The 24,098-nt window shown below is 42.0% G+C and overlaps 1 protein-coding gene across 1 annotated transcript; it reads left to right on the top strand.

The window, feature by feature from the left end:
- The first annotated feature begins 2,402 nt into the window (after positions 1–2,402).
- Wrnip1 (WRN helicase interacting protein 1) lies at positions 2,403–22,486 on the top strand. Its single transcript, XM_020185299.2, has 7 exons — positions 2,403–3,407; positions 5,641–5,832; positions 6,980–7,221; positions 16,241–16,470; positions 20,239–20,394; positions 21,106–21,185; positions 21,756–22,486. Exons 1-7 carry the CDS (start codon positions 2,595–2,597, stop codon positions 22,029–22,031), a joined length of 1,989 nt encoding a protein of 662 aa, XP_020040888.1. The 5' UTR covers positions 2,403–2,594; the 3' UTR covers positions 22,032–22,486.
- Positions 22,487–24,098: the final 1,612 nt, after the last annotated feature.

Here is a 24,098-nt window from a genome sequence, read left to right as displayed (position 1 = left end):
ACTTGTATAAAAAGAATACAATGAGGCTGTGGGTAGAGCACATGCTTAGCATGTTCAAGGCTCCAACATCATCAAAAGAAAAGTGAAAATAATATATATGTGTATATATATGTAAGTTTTTACCTTTTAATTTTTACTCTATATTATATATTGGATATTTTTCCATGATGACACTTTTGAAAACACACATTAGGGAATAAAGACACAGAATTACATGTATGTGCAAGTACACCATGTAATCTTGAACTGTATTTGAAAAAAAACTATAATTTTTTGAAGAGAAATTTTAGGCCTTACATTAATTAAACTAAAGAAACTTCACAGTTGTTGTCTAGTTTGTTACTATTTTAAAATTTTTTGCATGGGTTAAAGGTGACCATGCTCATATGTATTTCTGTAAATATTTAAAATCAGTATAACGTATTACACTTGAAAATTCAGTAACGCTTTTCTTTAAACCTGTTTTGAGGGCAACCCTGGGACCTATTTCCAAAGTAGTACTTGCTTCTGTGATGTTCCTGGGACAGTAATTCTGAGGGACTAAGAAAAAATTCATGATCCTCTATACTATGGTCAAAGAAATATTCTTTACTTAACTCACATTTCTTTAGCTTTTCTATTCATCTTATTTTTGAGTTTAACATTTCTAGTTAGAAAAACTATTACCCTTTGAAAAATTGGATTTCACTCCTTATATAATCCCGGGCCATCTTGGGACACACACTTCCAGGTAATATCAACTGTAAGAATGTGTCTTGTCCCTTTCTTTTCACATGAAGAAGATCATAAAATCTTTTGATGCTGGCTGTTCTATAATGCGGGACAGCAAAATATCCCACCTAAAATATATTTCAGGTGTTGGGTTTTCCAAAAGACATCTGCAGACATAAGAATGGCTATGGCAAGCTGTCCTATTGTAAACAGATGTATACGTCCCTCTCCATTCATAAGCGGCAGATGTAGGCACAGTTTTTCCATTTGATTCCTCCGTCCATCCCACCCCTTTGTACCTGGGAAAGATCTATCCACAGGAAGAAGAGATTTCGGGTCTAACACCTGGTCCAGAGTTGGCCACGGGTTGCTGTTACTTGGGATACTTCCTCTGTTTAACAGTACAGCCCTGGTTAGCTATGCACATCCTCCCCTCAACCTCCACCCTAGAGGCCCAAGCCCCCATCCCTATAAGCCCTACATGAGCCAGCCATCTTGCCCTTGAGTCTATCACTACTATGCCTTGGGTATGTAATAGAATTTGTATGTTCCTTTTCCTGTTAGCTGTTGCCAGCTTACTTCATCAACTAAAAACCATCAGATCTTCAGAAGGAAAAACAGTAAATTTAAAACTTCTCTACAATAATTTTTAACGAGATGCTGTTGTGTAGGAAATTAAAAACTCCGTTTTTGTCACACTTCAGACAAGTCTGCATTTTCCCTCAATTCATTTACTTCCTGATTACGGACGGTAAAAAAATGCTTAAGATACTTTTTTATCCCCAGATATTCGGGAGGCTGAGGCAGGACAGCGTTATCTCTCCATTCAATATATATTCACGGGGAAGTTTACAGAAAAGCAGAAAGCAAAATCACAGGAAGTAGAGTACGTCTCAATCTTATTTTTAAGTGTTTTCGGTCGTCGTTTTTCGCCCGTCTACACCACCGTGGCCCGTTACTGTTGCCATGGGGACAGAACGCCCAAGTCGATTTGCAGCGCGCCGCTGCTGCACGGCTACGTGAGGTAACGCGCTGGAGCGCGCGCTGAGTGACAGGCCTGGCTACAGACGAACCTAAAAGGGGCGGGAAAACCTCTTGAATTGTGTTCCTCCGACTACCGCTGAGGTGAACTTTCGTTTTTTCACCTCTGTAGTTCGCATTATTACTGTTGTTAGGACTGTTTCCCCAGTTTTCTATTGGGGTGTTTGGGTTTTTTTTTTTGTTTCCCTCTCACTACAAACAACCCTTCGTGGTTACTTCTTTGCTCAACCCCACACGCCGGTTCAGCTACCGGCGTGGAGAGCCTGAAGACCCGCGTTCCCGGCCACAAATTACTTCAGAATCATCCCGGCTTCGCAAGTCGTTGCGGCAGAAGCGCGCCGTTTCCGGCACCACGGGGCCTCGCGCGCGCGCAAGCGCACCGCCCCGTCCAAGCCTCACTCCCCCCAACCCCCACAAAGGCGTTTCGTAGAACGGTGGCCCAGGTACCCGCAGTGGACTACACTTCCCAACGTGCAGTGCGTGGAAATGGCCGGCGGCGATTGGGACAAGAGGTCGTGAACTACATTTTGCGAGGCGCCGGGAGAGACGTTGCCTGCGTCTGGGCAACCGGCTTCGGACTACGGTTCCCGAAGGGCCGCGCGAGGCAACCGGGTCGAGGACTACATTTCCCGACGCGCCGCATGAGGCGTTGCCAGCGGCCGGCCGAGGGCGGGCCGACGCGGGAGCTCCGGACGTGAGGCATGAGCGGCGCCCTCCCCCGGCCCGCGCGCGTCCTGCCGCCTCCCCGAGTGAGGGTCGCGCGGCACGGGGCCTAGCGGCGGGCATCAGAGGCCTGGGCTTTTTCTCAGGGGCAGGTGCGGCCGGGGAGGGCGGCGGCCGCCATGGAGGTGAGTGGGCCGGAAGATGACCCCTTCCTGTCGCAGCTGCACCAGGTGCAGTGCCCCGTGTGCCAGCAGATGATGCCCGCCGCGCACATCAACTCGCACCTGGACCGCTGCCTGCTGCTGCACCCCGCAGGGCACGCAGAGCCCGCGGCCGGGCCGCACAGCACGGGAGAGCGGGCCAAGGGGCCCTCGCCGCCCGGCGCCAAGCGGCGGCGGCTGTCGGAAAGCTCGGCGCTGAAGCAGCCCGCCACCCCGACGGCGGCCGAAAGCAGCGAGGGCGAGGGCGAGGAGGGCGACGACGGCGGCGAGACCGAGAGCCGGGAAAGCTACGACGCGCCGCCCACGCCCAGCGGCGCCCGCCTCATCCCCGACTTCCCGGTGGCCCGCTCCAGCAGCCCCGCGCGAAAGGGGTCGGGGAAGAGGCCGGCGGCCGCGGCCGCGGCAGGGAGCGCGTCCCCGCGCAGCTGGGACGAGGCGGAGGCGCCGGAGGAGGAGGAGGCGGGGGGCGACGGCGATGGCGACGGGGACGGGGATGCGGACGGCGAGGATGACCCGGGGCACTGGGACGCCGACGCCGCCGATGCCGCCTTCGGGGCCGGCGCGGGCCGCGCGCTCCCCCGGGCGCTGGCGGCCGAGGAGATCCGGCAGATGCTGGAGGGCAAGCCGCTGGCCGACACCATGCGTCCCGACACGCTGCAGGACTACATCGGGCAGAGCCGCGCCGTGGGGCAGGAGACCCTGCTGCGCCCGCTGCTGGAGACCAACGAGATCCCCTCGCTCATCCTGTGGGGGCCGCCGGGCTGCGGCAAGGTGAGTGCCGGCCCGGGCCCGGGCGTCCTCCTCCCCGTGGCTGGCACGGCCCCCACCGACCCCGCCTCTCCCCGCCTCCCCCGTCCGAGAGCGAGGCCCGGGGCGCAGTGCCAGGGCCCCGAGTGCAGCTCGTGATGGGCGAGAGAAGTCACACGCCCCTCTGGTTCCTAAGACACGCCTGCTGTCGTTTTGTAAAGGAAGATGTCTGAATCCCTAGGTTTACGCGAAGATGTCTTAGTTTTTTAGTGATCTCATTCTCCTGGAAACAGCATGCTGCAAAAATTGGAGAGGAACGTTCGTATGCTCCGTTTGTATGTATGTGGAAAAAGTAATTCCTTCTATTTCTGTTGTGCTTCCATCTCCTTCCAGTAGTTGTTGATTTAAGAGTGGTTTTCAGAACCAATATGAAAGCTCTCTTCGTCTGCACGTGATTTCATCAAGCATTTCCATAACTTTTCTCATACTGCCTTGTACTTTAGAGAGGCCTCAGTGCCTTTTGATGTCCAGTTCCTTGTACCATCGTTAGGGATTGACCCAAGTGCAGAGGGCAGTACTTAGGATGTTGTGGGCCTAGAGAACATGTCATTGTAAGAACTCTTGAGAAAAAGTGGCAAGGCAGTAAACCTGGAAAAAGAGAAGGCTAAGAGGTGCTGAACTATACAGAATGCTCTTCTGTAAAGAGCATTCTTTGCGGAAGAAAGAAAGAAGGAGAATCAGCTGGAGAGTGACTTTGGGGTCAGAATTGTAAAGAGCTCTCCTAGCTTTGAGGTTTAGTATCCATACATAAGACCATGCGTGATTTTTCTCCTGCTTTTCTTCCAGCTTCACTCTCACAACTTAACCACGCCTCTCTTTACTCTAGTTCCTGGAACATAGCCATCTCTTGTGCTTTCTTGTTTGTACTCAAGTTCCGGTGGTTGACCAGGCGTAAGCCAGATGTATCCCAAGTAACAGTTTTTTGTGTGTATGCTGGTTATTGAACCCAGGGCCATGGATATGCTAAGCATGCACTGAGTTATACTCAGTTAACATCTGAATCCCGGAATTTAGTTGTTACCCCATTTAGGGGATTGAGCATTGGTAGTAATTGTGAAGTCTTTATGTAACATCAAGAGAATGGATAATCAGCTCTGTCCCAAACAGCAAGAAAAATGTCTGCAGGGAGATGAGTGGATGAGTCACAGAAGATTTAGTGCGAGAGACTTACTGGGCCAGGCTGCTTAGTGAGGCAGTTGGTGATCAGACACAAGCATGTGTGATGTTGGAACCTGATTGCAGAAGGCAGGTAGGCTGGGATTGATTAAGAAACAGCCACAGTGTCTAATGGTGCTGTGCAACTTTTAGAAAATGAGTGCCACCTTTCCATTCAGAGCAAGATTGTTCCTGTCATTAAACAGTCTTCCCTTTTTCTTTATTCCTATACTTCATTCTATAGTGTAGTAACAGCATTATTGAACACCCATTAAGTGCCAGGTACTGAATGAATAGCTTTCCTTGGAGCTCTCCTTTGTTTTCTTGCAAGTGCCAACAAGATCAAAGTGCTTGCTGTTAATTTCTTTCAGAGTGGCCAGCAATCATTTCAGATGCTAGGGAGTTGTCATGTCTCTCAACTTAGAGGCCATTCACTCTCCTTTCTCAGCTGTTTTTACTGAGCTTCCTGTTGAAGCTATGAGTTCTTGGCAGAAGGAGGGAGAATTTTCTCTTTAGTGAGAGGTCACAGCTGTCACTCAGGCTGTGCTAAATCAAGAAAGTCATTCTTTACTGGGATTCCAAAGATCTTATAGTCCCCAAAAAAGCAATTAAAAGGGGTTAGGGACATAGAAGGAAAAAAGGTCAGGATTAGCCCAAGATTTATCTACTTACCTCCTTTATTCATAATTTAAAAAAATTTTTTTGCATGTTTTTTTGCCATACCAGGGTTGAACTCAGGGCCTTCACTTTGAGCCACTCCACCAGCCCTTTTTTTTTTTTAATGGGTTTTTTCAAGATAGGGTCTCTCAAACAGTTTGTCCAGGCTGGCTTTGAACTGCGATCCTCCTGATCTCTGACTCTAGAATAGCTAGTATTATAACTGTGAGCCACCATGCCCAGCTAAAAAATTTTTTTTAAATGTGCTGTAGTATTTCAAATCATATCTGTGCCTCTGAGCATTCTTCAGAGTTCAGGTTGCTTAATAAATAATGCTGATGCTGCTTTGTAGTCAGCTTTTCAAACTGTGTGTCATCTTTTCTAGACCACCCTGGCTCACATCATAGCCAACAACAGCAAGAAACATAGCATAAGGTTTGTGACGTTGTCTGCAACAAATGCCAAGACAAATGATGTGCGAGATGTCATAAAACAAGCTCAGAATGAAAAGAGCTTTTTCAAAAGGAAAACCATCCTTTTTATTGATGAGATTCATCGATTCAATAAATCTCAGCAGGTATATTACTTTCCTTTTCTACCTTTGGTAATATGTACATCAAATAAAATAGTATCTCAGATCACTTTGAGAAGTACAATGCACTAAACAAATGGTAGGGACTGATATCATTATTAATTGTCTACAAAGAAGCATAGACTTATCAGTCTATCTCCTTCCAGTTTATTTCCCCACACATTTTTCTTAGTGTTTTTTTGGTATTTAGAAAGTTCTTTGGTATATCCCTGAACTGTCCATATCAGAAAAGCAGTTTGAATAAAGTTTTCCAATTTTTAGAAAATTTTAATCTAAAATGTTAAAAGTCATTGTGAGCAGTTGAACTTAATTTTAAGATCATTATGTAAATGTTTTTATTTCTCCCTTATATTTCTTTTTAGTTTCAAAATTAAAGTCTATATGATTTGTGCCTTCAGGTTATCATGAAGATGAATGTTTATCTCAATGGCTTTCAGAAATAAAAGGATATAATTTATTTTTATAAACAAAACCACCTTTTAGATTTTTCTTAATAGATATTAAAACATTTTTCAGGCATTCTTTTTTCTTTGATTTATTTCATTGCACCTTTTTAATTGTAGCTAGAAATATTTAACAAAACATAGCACTTTTCCTCTGATTTGAATCTTTTTTGAATAAATAGACCCTTTAGAGTTCTGCCTGCATGCTAGTATTCTAGGTTTTATATGGGACCTTTGGTTCAACTTAGCATTTTCCCATAAAGTGGTTACATATTTACCAAGTTTGTTAGGAAGAATAACAATATAATTGAATAGGAAAGAGGATTTCAGAAATAATAATGGTTTTGTATTTTCTTACTCTTCTGTAACTAAATTACACACATGGTATGTGCCAGTTCAGCCTTGGGTAGAAGATACTTTTCTAGGAAAGAAGTCATTATGTTGAAACTAAGAATTCTACCCAGAGCTATTCTGTCAGCAAAGGATGAGGCTTAGATACTAACTCTAAAAGTCATGTTTTAGACTTAAAAACCAAGAGGAATATACTGTTCCAAAGGTTGTGTCCATATTTGGTGAATATACTCTAAAGTAAAAATTAGGAAAACGAAAGAATGGACGCCAACTTACATAGGATTCTGCAGGTGGCTGTTGACCGGAATCACTTTCTTCTGTTTTCCTCCCATGATTAGGACACTTTCCTTCCTCACGTGGAATGTGGGACGATCACTTTGATCGGAGCAACCACCGAAAACCCTTCCTTCCAGGTCAACACTGCTCTTCTGAGCCGCTGTCGGGTGATTGTTCTTGAGAAGCTTCCGGTAGAGGCAATGGTGACTATTTTAATGAGAGCGATCAACTCATTGGGAATCCATGTCCTAGACTCTAGCCGTCCCACTGACCCTCTGAGCCACAGCAGCAACAGCAGTGCTGAGTAAGTTGACAGTGTACAGCAGCCTGGGGCCCGCACTGCCCAGAGAATCTGCTGGCAGCAGGCCAAAAAGGGCTGGGCCTCAGCCAGGAGAGGGGTGGGGACCAGAAGAAATGTTGATCTGCAAGTAATGAAAATAAAAGAGAAGTGCTCAATCTTACCAAAAAGTATATTGTCCCAAACATTTCCTTTAAGATGTATTTTCTAGCCTTTAGTAGGTATATTCATAATTCTTCAAGCTTTAATAATTGCTTTGTTATTTCTTTTGTACTTACTTAGGGTTCTTTTCCTAGCTTACTGTTTTAAAAGCTTTGGGAAAACTTACTATTTTAAAGGCTGCAAGTCCCTCATTGAATAGAACAAAAAGATATGTACTTCCTAGACGTAACTTAGAAATCTTGGCAGATTTGTACTAGATTCAAATTTCTTTTTGTCCTGCACTTTATGATTCTTTAAAAAATATTAAATAAAAATTAATGAGCTCTAACCATACAGTTAGTTAAACCTTTTTGCACACTTGAAAAACTAAACTCCATAAAACTAAAGGAATTTTAACTGAAAACACTGCAAGCTGTCTTGTTCCTTTTGGTAACTCGTTCTGCATCAGAAGTACTGTGAGTTCAGTTACAAGCAGGGTATATGGGTGTACATATATCTATTTATATGAATAATCAATTTGATTTCCTGGGTCAGGGGTTTTCCTTTATTTATATGAAAACATATTCTTCAGAAGTCATTTCCCTATTGGCTGAAATAATGCCATGGAACATAATCTGGTCTGGAGAGAGGCCATTGCCCATCTCCTCATGCTATGGACTGCACAGCTGCTTATGCCCGCCCTGAATCCAAGTTCTGGAGCCACTTTTCTGTGAGGATTAAAGTACAAGGAATAGTTGTAGGCTCAGGATTTAGCTGTCAGCAATCTCCCTGTGCCTGGCTTCTCCCATTTGCTCCTGTGTCAGATGTAGGAAGAATGCTGCTGTGCCTCATGAAAGCCTTGAAACATTTGGCCATGGACCCCTAAGTAGAGCAAAATTGCTTCGTTTTAGAGTACACTTGGGATGGCCAATAGGACTGTGGCCAGAAATGAAGTATGGAACCTGCTGGTGTCAGTCAGATGTGCTCATACTCAGGAACCCTTTGTGGGTCTCAGGCTCCTGCCAGGTCATTGTATCTAGTACAGTCATCCCTCAGGATCTGCACAGGATTAGTTCCTGAAGCCTTGCAGATAGAAAAATTTGCAGGTGCTCAAGTCCCTTACATAAAAAGACACAGTGTTTGCACAGAACCTATCACATCTTTCCATATATTTTAAATTGTCTTTATATTACTATGCTTATTTATATTTATTTTTGCAGTGCTGAGGATCCACTTGGTCTCTTATGCTAGATAAGTATTCTACCACTGAACTGTACCCTCAGTCCCTCAAGACTACTTATAATAACTAATACAATGTAAATTCTGTGTAAGTAATTGGTTTTTTGTATTGTTTAGGGGATAGTAAAAAAGAAAGTGCACACATTTCACTACAGATGCATGTTTTTGTTTTTGTTTTTTCCATATTCTCAAGCCAAGATGGTGAATTTGAGGATTTGGAACTCATGGACATGGAGGGCCAGCTGTATAGCTTTTCTGTAATAAATTTTCTTCATAGATTCATAGCAGCATGTGGTAAAGATAAATTGAAAAGAAAGGGAAAATTTTTCTAACATTTTTATGTATTTTTTTTTCTTTGGATGTCACCATTGCATGGGATTGAGTTGTTCAGATATCCTCAGGTTTTTCTTCTCCCAGTCACTGCTCTGCCATAATTCAACTAAAATGGAGAAGGTCAGTAGCCTGTGGAGCTCATCATCCTCAGGAAAAAGATTTCTGCTTGTAATTCCAGCTGCACTCCTGAAACAGATTTCTCATGGTCCCAAGCTGCCTGGGCAAAAACACAGACCCTATCTGAAAAATAAATAAAGGCAAATAAGGGCCATGGATGTGGCCTCTGCAAGTGGTAGAATACTTGTCTAGCAAGTGTGAGGCCCTGAGTTTGAACCCCATACTGTAAAAAGGAAAAAAAAGAATGATTTCTAGGTGATTAGCCAGTGCATTAAAGTTTGAGAAGATCCAGTGAAAGAATTTAAGATTTTGTTTAGTTATTGAAACTGAGAAACAGATATAAAAAAATGAGTTAATGATTCCAAACCTGCTAAAATTACATATCAGAAAATACCTTCTATATCCAATAGGTGGGTTACTTTTTCCATTGTCACTCATTTAGAATTGATCTTTCTTAGGATCTTATTTCACTCTCTTTTGCTTTCTTTTGTCCCCCACCTTCCTGAGAAAGCTAGGAAAATAAGAATTCATCTTTCTTGTTTATATCCCCAGCACCATCTAGTATATATTATGTTAGTGAATAAATCTTAGCTTTCAATACGTGAAAAGTAGGTTATTTGTGTATTTTGGGGTTTGTCCAACACAAAGAAATAATTACTCAGGTATCAAGAGCCTTTTTTTTGATACCACCATCCTTTTCATCAGCAGCAAGCAGAGTAAGATGAAAGAATTACTAAGCTTAGATCCATTAATTGGTCTGCTTGCTAGCAGTTCTGACAAGAAGTTGAGAGATGTCATAGGTCACAGAAAAAACACATTCTAAGTGACTTCCTAAAAGAAGTGACTGCCTTCCTCATGGCCACGGATAATTAAGAATGGATTGTGTTACCTTTCAGTTATTGTGTAAAATTTTACTTTCAAATTCCTGTTGACTGGCATCAGCTGTATATTTACCCTTGTGCACATAAGTCAGATTTGGTTGTACTAATCTAGCTTGGAAAAAAAGACTCTAAACCCGAATAGTGCATTCATATTCTTCTGTTGTGTTTTGGTGCCCTAGATAGTAACTAGAACATATACAGAGAAATCTTGGGCTGTTAAGGACTGGTTGAGAGGAGGTAAGCAGGGGTACTGAAGCTGAAATTGATCCAAGTTGCTTCTTACACCATTCTTGAGTGTAATTGAGAAACTGGGAGTTCTCACATAGCATACACGTATACATACTCATTAGAGCAAGATGAAAGTGGTCCATTTATGTGTGTGTTTGCTGGGGATCAAATCCACACCGTTCATGCACTGCAGCCCCACCTGAGTGTTCTCTAAAATTTCCTCCTATATGTATTTATTCAGTAGAAATTGAAGTTCTTGCATGTACTAGGCATTGACTGAGTGTTGAGAAGCACATTCCTGTGACTGTAGAGAACATGCAGCTTGGGCTGTTGAAAGTGAAAGAGTAAACAAGTGTTCAGTCATCCTGCTTACTTTTTTTTCCTTTTTTTTTTTTTTTTGGTAACCACAAAGGGATACGAACCCCTGTACTGCTTATTGCTGTGAAGGAGTCTAGATCCTCAGATCACTGGACACATGTATGTTCAGAACACCCCTGAAGAAGTAGTTGTTTGTGGACCAGGTAGAGCATGTCTGTGTCTACATGGAAATGAAGAAGGTGGAATGAGAAGCCACAATTGCCCTGTCTAGCCAGGCAGGGTTTCAAGAACTGTATGAAAGAGGTGAAGTGGCAACTGTCCCTGTGTGAGGTGCTGTGGCTTAATTTAGTTGGGGCTTTCCTGAAATTACCTGCAAGGAGGAGTCCCAGACAAAACCCCAAAACAAAAGGGGTATAGATTTTTTTTCCTTTTTTTTTTAGTTGTTTGGCCTTCCTCCAGAACAATCTTTTCTTCCACTAAATAGAAAAGAAAAATAATGCAACACTGTAATAGGAGGGCCTGGCCAAAGTGAATTATGGGTGTAGAGCACATTAACTATTTTTCTTAAAAATATTTAAATATAAGGTAAAAAGGAATACTAATATAGCCATGTTTATATGAAGGAGAAGGTACATTAATATGCATTAAAACTAGTATACTTAATACAGAGGAGAAATAGTATATTGAAATGATGCCATAAAATACCAAAAATCAGAAACAGATCTGTAGACCTTGTATTAATTACCTGTGGCTGCTGTAACAAATAACCACAAATCAGGTGGCTTAGAACAACAAACTTTTTTCTTATAAAGTATAAGGGGACACTCCCTCCAGAGGCTCTAGAAAAAAAGAGCTGCTTTCCAGTAGTGGCTCCCAGGCATTCCTTAGTTTGTGGCCACATCACTCCATTCTGCCTCTATTTTCACATAACCTTCTGTATGTCCCCATGTCTTACGAGAACTTTTGTCATTGGATTTAGGATACACGCTAAATTTAGGATGACCTCATTTCAAGATCCTTAGTTATACCTGCAAGGACCCTGTGTTCAAATGAGGTCACATCCACAGGTTCTTACCTGTGGACTTACATCTTTTGAGGTCAGTATTCAACCATATTCTGCTCCCTCCACCAGGTGTATGGTATAGTACAATTGGAAAGAAATGCCTCCGTGGAATAAAGTAGAGAAAAATGTTATCTGTGAAAATGTATATTCTCTGTGAAGAAAGTAAGTTTTATTTTGTTTTACTCTGGTTATCTTGGAAACAGCAGAGTTTAGAGCTTTACCTTGAAGATTTGTAATTCTAGAGTATGTGCTATTGAGCATTCTAATTCAAATGATTCTCATTACTGTTAATAGTAATAGCTGACATTTATTAAGTGCTCATAATAGAACAGGCACTACTCTGAGCATTCTGCAAGTCTTATTTAATCCTCAGTCCAGTTCTGCAAAGCAGGTATCAGTGGCTCCTGTTTATTAGATGAGGAAACAGGCACAACAAGATTAAGTAACATGTCCACAGTCATCCACCTTGAACATGGTAGAACCATATTTAAATGTGTGATGCTAACTACTTAAGTGGCCTTCATTGCTATTAGGGGTCTAGGCACCAGGGTGAAAGGAAATGAATGCTAACGGTGAGTGTTACCATTCTAATCTTTCTCTAAACAGTTAAGGACAACTCAATTTGCAAATAGTTAGGGACAAAACATCCCATCTGTCATGTAGCAGGAGTGCTTTTTTTAATGGATCTGCACATCACACTTACTTGGAATGCAGTGTGCCCAGGACCTGTCCCTGGAGACTTGGGAATCAATAAATTTGTGAGGTGTCTGCATCTGTATTTGAGGAACCTGATGTACGTCATGGTTGAGAACTACTCTACAATAGTCGTTACCCTGACTTTATAATTCTCCTTTTCTTAGTAAAAGAGATTCACAAAGTTTGGTTTCTAATTTAAGGAGGAATGATTTTAACAAAGCCATGTGTTTTTTCTGCTGTGAAATGGCAAGTACATTTTCACTCCTTAAACATCCAGTCATGTAAATTAGTATCCTTCAAATCCCAGTACCATCCACCAGAAAAAACAACTTGTGGAAGGATTCAGGCCCCTGGAAAGGAAAAAAAAGAAGAAGGGAGCTTTCCATGTTCCTCTGTTCAGATCAAAGCTTCTTTCTTCAACTGGAGAAGCTAGACTTTAAGTCTATTTCATCTCTAGGTCTTGTTAACTAGGAATATGATATTCCCCAGTACGTGTATTTTAAGCAGTTTTAATTCTATTTTACCTTTGAAGGTATTTTCAAATGCAAAAACATTTGTAAGTTTATACTTAAAGTAAAAACTAATATTAAATTCTCCAGACTAGGGAAAGGTGTTTTTTTGGGGTGGGTTGGCGGTACTGGAGTTTGAGCCTGGTGCCTCATGCTAGGTTGGCCCTCTACTACTTGAGCCACACCTCCATTCTTAGGGACACTCTTTCAAGATATTTTGTAACTTACTAGTGGTGTACAAATAAAAATATCTTTTATCATTCTTAGCTTGACCTCTCTCATCCACTCTCAGGATATCTTATTACTCTTCAGAACTTGATAGAGTAAATGGGAATTCAGGATATATTGGGTAATAGGTAGAACTTTTAGAACTTCCTGCACAGTGTTCTTTTTTTTTTTTCATTTTTCTTTTATTATTCATATGTGCATACAAGGCTTGGTTCATTTCTCCCCCCTGCCCCCACCCCCTCCCTTACCACCCACTCCGCCCCCACCCTTCCCCCCCCCCCAATACCCAGCAGATACTATTTTGCCCTTATTTCTAATTTTGTTGTAGAGAGAGTATAAGCAATAATAGGAAGGAACAAGGGTTTTTGCTGGTTGAGATAAGGATAGCTATACAGGGCATTGACTCACATTGATTTCCTGTGCATGGGTGTTACCTTCTAGGTTAATTCTTTTTGATCTAACCTTTTCTCTAGTACCTGTTCCCCTTTTCCTATTGGCCTCAGTTGCTTTAAGGTATCTACTTTAGTTTCTCTGCGTTAAGGGCAACAAATGCTAGCTAGTTTTTTAGGTGTCTTACCTATCCTCACCCCTTCCTTGTGTGCTCTTGCTTTTATCATGTGCTCATAGTCCAATCCCCTTGTTGTGTTTGCCCTTGATCTAATGTCCACATATGAGGGAGAACATACGATTTTTGGTCTTTTGGGCCAGGCTAACCTCACTCAGAATGATGTTCTCCAATTCCATCCATTTACCAGCGAATGATAACATTTCGTTCTTCTTCATGGCTGCATAAAATTCCATTGTGTATAGATACCACATTTTCTTAATCCATTCGTCAGTGCTGGGGCATCTTCTGCACAGTGTTCTTAATTGTGCATTTATTTTTATTTTGTATTCTGCTTGTGTGACCATTGTGAATACCATCAGCATCCCTTTTAATATTTGGACAGAGTTGCTGGCAGATTCATTTGGATTTAAAAATGCTCTCTCCTTTTGGACAGGAATAAATTTTTGGAATATGGATTGAACCTAAGGGAATGAAGAAGGGGCAATGGGAGGTTGGGTTACTTTTATTAAATTGTCTTTATAGTGGTGGCAGTCCCTATGACCAAACCAGATCAGTAGAATGACTTATCCTTTGATTATGAGTTTAAAAATCAAGGGAAGGGCCTTATTTCCCAACTATATATAATGCATAGCCATTTTTAAAGCTTTATTCAGTTGGAGCAACTAAATGAGCAGCTGTTTATAAATCTGTGGAGCAATAAAGGATAAATTAAGAGGAAAGGGATATATACCAAAATACTAATTTAAGGTAGTCCAATTGTAGGTAACTATTTCCGCCTTTTTCTATTTTTAAAATTTAATGTAATGTGCACTTAATTTGGCAGTAATATTTAGAGGTCTGACCAATAGTAAATTTTTAATGATGTGAAACTATACACATGGGATGCCAATTTTGTTTTAAAATTAGCTGTAAGGTTGCTAGTTGCCTAGTTGATTGACTCTTAAAGGAAATTCAATGAATGACATCATAGATGTTGTTACCTTTAGGTGGTAGACTAGAGGTTTTGTTTTCTATATTTTCATGATTTTTTTAAAAATATGTTTTACTGTGGGATGGTGAAAAAGTTGAAGTTAATCCACTCAATTGTGCAAATATTGAATGCTTGTTATCTACCAGTCACTTGGAATGCAACAAAAGAATAAAACCTGATTGGTTCTTGAGGTGCAAACATTTAGTGAGAATGGAGAGATGACTGGTGATCAGTACCCCAACTCATGGTTCAGGATATGTTGTGGTTTCATCTGGTAGGCTGATTATGACTCCTACTTATACTCCTTTTCTCCCTTCTATCATTCTGCAGGCTTTTATTGCTAGGATGCTTTCCAAGGAGGTGGAAAGTATTGCTTTTATGAGACAGAAATGAGGTATTCAGGTAGTTTGGTCTTCCCTCTCAGGCACATTAAGGGATATACTCTCGGGTGCTGGTCTCTCCTTTACACATTTTTTTTTAGTATGTATTCTCTTATCTTCTTTTAAATCATCTTCCACACAATCAGTTTCTTCTTGAGAACTATTCCACAGTCTTTATAGAGTACCTGTGATACAACCTCACGTGTGTTGTGAGTCCTCTGGTGTGGTGTCTCCTGAGAGCATGCTACCATCAGAAGGGAGGAAGATGAATTTCCATGGTATAACCAGGGTTGTAGGGCTCAGACAGTTGTCATGCATCTGAAGAGAGAGTGGTTTGTTAGAAAACTAAGTTCAGCCACATAGCTTATGTGTGGTGAGACCCACAGTAAATAACTAGGAATCTTGACCACCCTTGGTAAATAAGGGAATGAGATGAGAAAGTCTTCTAAGAAGTCAGACACATGTTTTAGTGAGTGAAATGCACATTGGCATTATTGAAGTTATTCACCAAGTGAAGTAGTGTGGGTGGGTATGCATTTAGGAACTCTTATGTTCAAACCACAGTCCCACCAAAAAAAAAAAATGTCTTCTAGGAACTCTGTGTTGATCCCAGAAGACAAGGTGAATGCTTCCCTTTAAAACACTTTTGTACCTGTGCACTGTTTTTCAAGTAGCTGATTCGGACAGTCCTAATGAACTCGTTAGTTACTGTAGATATTTTTCAGCAGAAGCGCAGTAATGACATGAGTGAACTGTCATTGTGCTTCACAAATGTGCAGGTACCAGTTCTATGAGAAATTAAAAAGACCCTTCTAAGTAATGAAGCATGCTAGATAGCTTGTCTAGACTAGGAAAATAAACTTTTGCTGAATCAAACTTGAAAAGTAATTATATATAGTTAGACCTAAGGTCCAAACTTAGAGATGTGATCATAAATTTTAGTCTTGACATTTGAAGAGTAAGTAACTTAACTGCTAAAGTTCTGGCAGTCTTTTGATCTGTTCCTTAGCTAGTGGGAACTGTCTGTTACTCTCCCTGCTATCCTGTGCATATTTCTCCATAAAGAAGTAATCTGCAATCCCAGAACACCCCAGGCCACAATTCCAGAGACCTGCTTGTAGGTCCTGATGTGCCAGAGTAACAGGAACTTTATTGTTTGTAAAATGAGGGAATTGAGCTACCTAATCTGGAGAACTAAGATCTTCATGACTCATAAGATACAATGAGTTATCCTTGTAATTTACAAGATCTGGTCTCAAATGTTTAACTATGAGTTCAGAATAAGGGACAAAAGCCTTAAGATCTGCTGCAGAATTAAGTGTGTGACCTGAGTATGACACTGGTTGTGTTGCAGGCCCTCTGTGTTCATAGAAGATAAAGCAGTAGACACTCTGGCATACCTCAGTGATGGGGACGCCCGCACTGGCTTGAATGGACTGCAGCTGGCAGTGCTGGCCAGGTTAAGCTCTAGGAAGTTGTTCTGTAAGAAGAGTGGGCAAACCTATTCTCCCAGCAGAGTTCTCATCACTGAGAATGATGTAAAAGAAGGCCTCCAGCGGTCCCACATCTTATATGACCGAGCAGGTGAGTACTTGGAATGTGGAAAGAATGAAACCGTAGGGAAATAAGTATGTGCACACATGCTCATTTCCAGGTGTCTGACCTTCAGCTGAGTCCAAAGCATGCCCCACATTCTCAACTGGAGCTGAATATTGGTAATAGAATTAAACCTCCCATACTGGATGACTTTCTGAAGAGGCATAAAGCAGAAACTGCACTGATAAAAATCAAGAGGAGTTTTGGAATTTGAAATTCCAGACTTCTTCATGTTATAGGTTGTTAGACATTTCCCCATTGGTCATTTGTGGTGCTTGTAGAACACAAGTACTTTTGAAAACCAATGCATTCAGTTGACAGTGAATAATTTTTGTGATCATTTGTAACTAGAGAGAAGAGGGGTTTTTGCAGTAAATGACTTAGTAGTTTATTTGAAAGTTAAATTCCTTAATTTCTAGAGTTTAAACTAAAAATTATGTTTACATGGATCTTGTTGATTTTGTTTTCTAATAGCTTCTTTGAACTTTTAATTTTACAGTGTACGCTTACATGTTTGTGTAGAACCTCATTCACAGATGGCAGATACGGAGGCAGATAGACCAACTTATTAAATCTTTGAGCTGGCAATGTTAAGTATAAGTATGGCACATTTGCATCTTTTTATAAAAGAAGTGGGAGATGAAGATAGCTTGCTGTAGATTAGTCTAGACTCTGATGCTTAAACATTTGTGAGATTGTGAATGGAGCCTTACTGCAGTAGTGGAATAAAACTTCCCACACCTTTAAAATTCCTGCTAGAAAAAGAAGCTGATAATTGGACATTGCAGAGACTGTGCTTTCTCTCCACTATTTCTTAATAACGAAAGTCTTTACTGGCTGGAGAAGGAGTGGAAAGGCTGAAGAATGACTTCAGTCCCAGATACCACCTCTTCTGGTTGAACATGCTCACTGCCCATCTGTGGAGTGACCTTAGGGCCCTTTATGTGCTGGTACTCTGGGGTGTTAGTTAGTGCTAAGGACATGTCAGATACACTGAATACCCACTCCTGTCTGCACCCTAGTGAGCTTGTGCCTTTCAGCATGGGCCTTCTCACATGGCCAGCTCTCTCTTGTACTTATAAGTGTCATATCAATGCTTGAGAAGTCTAAAAAGTAAAATAGCTAGCTTTAGAGCCTTTCTTTGCTTTGGGCCATATACAAAAACAAGATAAGAGCAAAATAAATTTTCAAAAATTCCCACGTGCTAGACTTTCCCTTGTTCTTCTGGGTTCAGTAGCAATGGTCTTTTTTTCCCTTCTTGTAGGTGTCCCAAAGGAGGCTTTGTTTTGACTGCAATGCCTTTCACATTTTATCAAACTCAGTTAAAATCCATATAGTATGACATTCACTAACAATCATTGAATATTTTACAGACTCTTCTTTATTTCTCAAAATAACCTTAAGAAGGTAGCTTATTAATATTCTCATTTTACAGATGGTTAAAAACTTGGCCTTAGTTCACAAAGACCCAATAGACCAGTTCCCAAGACCATGTCCTTCTCCATTGTCTGCACATGCTTCACATTAGCACACCACGCAGTCACTGAACTCACACACATCCTGCCAAAAGGAGTCACTCCATAGAAGTGTCCATTCCTAGGGAGCCATGCATGATGGGGGACTAACTTGTCTGTTGCTCTTTGTTGCTCTAGGAAGAGTGGGGGTGGGGGAAGTGGAGCCCTCTTGGTGCCACAACCCTCCTAATATATCAGTGTACTCACACGGTACCACTCCTACACCACTCTAGGATTAGTCTGCTCCACAGGAGATCGCAGACATGCACAAACATAATTCATATCCTTAAGAAATATATTCTTACAGGGTATTCCATAAATAGGGATTCTAGAAGCATTGCCCTAGAAACCTGTTAGCTTAGACTCTTGGGCCTTTTTATAACTGGTGTGACAAAGCCCATGCACAGAGTTTTTAATATTTCTTTTAATATTACACATAGTATATAGTTACCAACTAATAGGATCCTACAAGTAGTTCTGATACTTCTGAATCAGAGTGAAGAAATTTCCAAATGAGAACAAATTTCTGCCATGCATTGATGACATGGTTCTATATAAATGATGTGAAATTTCCAGTTATGAATCAGTATACAGTAAAAGCAAAAATGGAAGATTGCATAGAAAATAAAATCTGATACCCATATAGTGTTTCTCTAGTGCTTGCTCTGCCAGACCTGTGTTATTTAATACATCCTTATGAGGTAGGGGGTCTTGGCACTCCCATTTTACCATTTGGAACCCTGAGGCATAGAGGATCAGGAACTTGCCCTTGGCTTCATGGTGAATTTGGGGTTCAAGCCCAGGTTACCTGGCCCCAGAGCCCATGCTTTGGCCTACCATACCAGAGGGATTACCTTTCATGTTGACCCAGTAAAACTGGGAGAAGATGAATAACCTGTGTTGGGAAGTGTGCATTTCATAGAAAGTAAGCTAGAAGTGATTTCTTCCTTCCCTCCCTACTCATGTGTTTGGCCAAGTCTGGCCCTGTCCTGCAGAGTTGCAGAGCACAGGATGCCCAGGCCAGAGGGGTGGGATAGGAAGCCAGAACCATGGGGATCACCTACATCACTTTCCCAGCCAGAATCCATGGCTAACTTCACGAGGGAAGCCCTGGCATAGGTGACTCTCTGTTTGGCCACAGAAATCCAGTAGCTGGGCTGATGCTGATGATCTGCCCTTAGTTTCTTCAAAAACTGGAGTTACTGGGGCCCTGCCATCACCTTTTGAGTCTTTCTCCTTAGGTAGGCCAGCATCTTGTGACTTGCTCTCATCTCCATCTGAAGACCAAGTGTTATCTTAATAGCTGCTAGGATTTGTTCCTGGGTCCAGGGTGTGCCCAGCAGAGCACAATTCTATTGTTGACATGGCTGATGATGAGCCCAGACCAGGTGCTTCTCGGCAAGGAGTCATGACACAGCACCCTCTGCCTTCTCAGGAAGAGGTATGCTCTCCTAGAACTTAAGTGAAAGGATGGTCAGAAAGTCAAAAAATGTGTACAAGTCCCACTGCTTATTTTTGACAGTGGTTAGCTATAATAATGTGTTTTTTCTAAAGCACGCTTCCCTAATCTGTTCCCAGGTGAATCTATGGTTAAAGATGGACTAAGAACAAATGGTGAGGGAGGGGCCACGGTACTTTCAGGGTGAGAGCTGCTCACTCATACGTCAGTCCTCTGGGATCCTGCACACAGGTGTCCCCACACTAAGGCTGTGGTGTAAATGACCACAGGCTTCAGATACCAGGAAAGCAGCTGGTAATGACACTAAGAAACAAATGGGCTATAACAGCTGCCCTTGCTGCTTTTCTCTCCATTCTGATAGCTAACACCAGGCCCACGGTCAGCTTTCCTCAAATAGACTATGGGGACAAAGGATGGAACCAGGATGTGAGACTTTCCCTCCTTACACTCTTGTCTCTGGCAAGCCCACTGTGGTGGAGGAGATCACCTTTCAGAGTGATCCTCCGTCCCTTTCCCTCCACTCTGTTTCTTTGTACACTCTGCATAGACAACCCCCCACAGGTTCCTCCTGCAGCATCCTCTTCATGTGAATGGGACAGATACCTGGCCCCAAGGAGAACCACCCTGGGGCTGATTCAGGCTTTGCACCCCACCAAATGAGGTTTGAGAACAGCTGTCAAGCCCCACCCTCCCCAGTGTTCCTAGGGCCTGTCTTAGGGCAGACTTCTGGAAGACCAGCAGGCCCAGGCCTAGCACTGCAGTGATGCTCTCTCTGTTGTACAGGAGAAGAACACTACAACTGCATCTCTGCTCTGCACAAGGCCATGCGGGGCTCTGATCAGAATGCCTCCCTCTACTGGCTGGCACGCATGCTTGAGGGAGGGGAGGACCCGCTGTATGTGGCAAGAAGGCTAGTGAGGTTTGCCAGCGAGGACATTGGTGAGTATGGTTGAGGGTCTACATGAGGGCAGTATGAGGGAGGGAGTGTGGTTTTTTTTGTTTTTTGTTTTTTTTTTTTTTAACTAAAAATGTCATGGGATCATGAGGATAGGAAGGAAAAGAAAGACTTAGCAGGAGCTCAGTTGTATATTGCTTGATGTATTTGTGCTTTTGAGTGTGTGTTCATCAAGTCAACATTTTCTGTTTCCTTTTAGGAATGATCTTTCAAACACAAGTGACTGTTCAGAGCATTAAAATAAAAGACATACTTTTCACTTTGCTTTTGCAGCTAGGATTGAGGTTTTTATTGGACAATTTCTGAGACAAATGGAACTATGGACACCATTTAAAGACAACAATCAGAAAAGCTTTACTTTGATCGGGTCTTTATAAATGTTTTGTTTTTAATGTATCCATCTTTGCAACTGTCTTCATAACCTCCTCTCCTATGTCTGTTGTATATGATCTTCCTGTAGAAGTAGTTTTTATCCACAAGAAGGCAATTCTTGACATCACCTAGTAACCACTCAATATTTCTTGACTGAGTTAATGTGATTGAAGATCATAGATAAGTCAATCTATTTTGCTAAATGGGCTTTATTTTGGTCACTAAATCAACATGCAGTGATGGTCTCTGGTCACGGCAGCATGAGGACAGAATGTTGACAGTGCATTATGACTTAAACTTTCTTTTTTCTCTCTGTGTGACAGGCCTGGCAGACCCATCTGCGTTAACACAAGCAGTTGCTGCTTACCAAGGCTGTCATTTTATAGGCATGCCCGAATGTGAGGTAAAGTAACCAGGTCAATGTTCTGTAAATCTGTTCCTTTCTCTTGTATTCTGTCCCTTTGTGAATTTGAATATATGTCCTGCCTTCCCAGTTGGTGTTTCGGGCCCACTGAGTAAGCTGCTTGGGTTTTGAACTCTATTGCATAGAATCTTAGCCTTCTAGAGATGAGACCTTGAGTACCAATGAGGTGGTGTTTTCTAACAGTCCACAGGAATCTCCAGAAGTGCTCCAGGCTTTCTGGTGGACAGAAAAGTTGGAGGAACAAGAAGCCTCTGTAGGTTCATTTCCAGGCAGCAGCTTCCTGTTCGTTTTATATACTGAGGGTTTAAGAAAAATTGCACTTAGTAAAAAGTTCTTCAGTTTAAAATGAATGAGCACCACTTGTCTGACTTACCTCTCACTTCATAGGAGTCTTTTCTCTCTGATAGTGGTTCTCCAGATTAGGTGGAAAAGGGAAATGAAAAAGCATGGTGGGAATCTTCTAAAAATTAACTAGAGGGATCTTAAAGTGCTCTGCTAAACAAAGGTTTCTGGCATCTTCCTGGTGACATGAGCCTTTCTGTGTCCTAGGTGCTTCTGGCCCAGTGTGTGGTATATTTTGCCAGAGCCCCAAAGTCCATTGAGGTCTACAGCGCCTACAACAATGTCAAAGCATGCCTACGGAACCACCAGGGGCCCCTGCCCCCCGTCCCTCTGCACCTGAGAAATGCACCCACCAGGCTGATGAAGGATTTGGGCTACAGCAAAGGCTACAAGTACAACCCCATGTACAGTGAGCCTGTGGACCAGGAGTATCTGCCTGAGGAGTTAAGGGGAGTCGACTTCTTCAAGCAAAGGCGGTGTTGACTCTCTGGTGGTGGGTAGAAGCAGAACGATGCTTCTGGCTTGAGGGAGGAAAGTCACTGGATGTTGGAGTTGGTTGCCTGGTAGAAGTTAAAACAGACCAGGGTTTTGTGCCAGAAATTTTAAGAGTTCCATGGATGGAGGCAGTTACTTCAACTAAATGTGTAACATTGAAATTGTGTTCATTTGCACTCTGTGCAATGGTTATGCTTATGAAAATATCTGGCAGCTTTGTGCAATGAATTAATGTTATAAGGAATTATCTATTTTGTCATAGTATTTAAGTCATAATGTCATTTCAAAATTCAGTTCAGTAGGATTTTTTTTCTTTAAAAAAATGTATATTCTGGGTAGTTTAAATTGGTAAAAAATGTAATTGTGATTTAATACTGCATAGTGTTTTGGGTATTTTTTTTATATGCAAAGGTCTTATGAACCAATAAAACTATTTCAAAGTACTCTCCAATTTTTTAATGTTTCTCCTTCCTGGGATGATGCAATGTCTGTCACTATTGCATTTCAATAGTAGGTATAGTAAATGAGAAATACCATAGGTGAGAAGATTGGAAAGCATAGGGAAACATCAGTGGGACTTTTGAAAGTTAATTTTACTTATTTATTGATTTATTGATTTATTTTGATAGAGAGGTTCACAAAGTTATTCAGGCTGACCTCAAACTTGTGTTCCTCTCTCTTCAACCTCCCATGCTCTGGGATTGCAAGTACTACCACATCCAACTGATTTTAATTTTTTTTGTACTGGGGTTTAAACTCGGGGCCTACATCTTGAGCCACTCTACCAGCCCTTTTTTGTGAAGGGGTTTTTTGAGGTAGGGTCTCAAGATCTATTTGCCCAGGCTGGCTTCAAACTGTCATCCTCCAGATCTCTGCCTCCTGAGTAGCTAGGATTACAGGTGTGAGCCACGGGCACCCGGGTTGATTTTAATTTTTGTAAAGGACTACTTATACTTAGTTTTAAATGACCTGTAAAAGACTCCAGTAGTTCCTGACCTGTTCCTCCCCACTTCTAGTTCCTTCCTGCAACCTTGTATTTCTAAAATGTATTGCTTATTTTACTTTTTGTGTCTCCTGATTTTAAATTTGTCACTGTCCCTCAACTTGATGTTCTTTGTACCTACTCTTCTTCTCAAACTCCTTATACCGTTTGTATGTGTTCCCACAAGAAGTTAGTCACTTCTCTTTCCCCCATTATTATGGGCCCTCCTGAGGATCCCACTGCCAGTCTGGAATAGCTGTCTCTGCCTTCCTCCTGAATGAGAATTCCTGTTTGCTGGATGTGACATTCTGCTTTTTGGTTTATTCTGTTATTTTGATGCAACACAACTGGTTTCACCAGCCTAGAGAGATAGCATGCTGCAGAGGCTTCATGACTCCACGATACAGTATTGGCTAGCTGTTGTCATCCCAAATTTTCTGCTGTCACCCTGGAAGCTTCCTTTGCTCCTGCCTGCATCATATCTCCAGATGGCAAGCTCCTATGCTTTTGCTTTCTTGCTCAGGCAGAAAAGTTAGAGGAGTTGAACAAGAAGCCTCTAGGTTCACCTCCAGATGCAGCTTCCTGCTCATCTGTTTTATGTACTGAGAGTTTAAGAAAAACTTCATTTAGCGAAAAAGTCTTCAGTTTAAAATGAATGAGAACCACTGTTCTGGCTTAGCTCTCACCTCATCATAGTCTTTTCCTCCGTAACCGGTTATGCAGACGCCAACATTATGTTGCCATTATTTCGCTTGTTCCCCTCATTTCTAAAAATTCCTTCATTAGTTTTGGTGAAGAGTAAGAAGAAATGAAATGAATGTGAAATCAATCCATCACATTCACTGATGTTTCATTTATTGATTCACAGCTCAATGTTTCTTTGATTTTGATTCTTCAAACATATGGTTAAGGAATGAGGTCACTTCCAGCAATAAGTGCGTTGGAACCTGGAGGTGATATCAACTGAGAAGCAGGCCTTTCTGTTTTCTCTGGCCTTTTCCTGGGGGCTGGGTCAGGTGGTGCTAAAGGCACTGGTGTAGATATGTGTCTCAAGCCAACAGAGGATAGAGCTA

The sequence above is a fragment of the Castor canadensis genome, chromosome 8 (genome assembly GCF_047511655.1).
Source record: "Castor canadensis chromosome 8, mCasCan1.hap1v2, whole genome shotgun sequence".
NCBI lineage: Eukaryota > Metazoa > Chordata > Mammalia > Rodentia > Castoridae > Castor > Castor canadensis.
The sequence above is the reverse complement of the archived record's forward strand: the minus strand, read 5'-3'. Positions and strand labels throughout refer to the sequence as shown.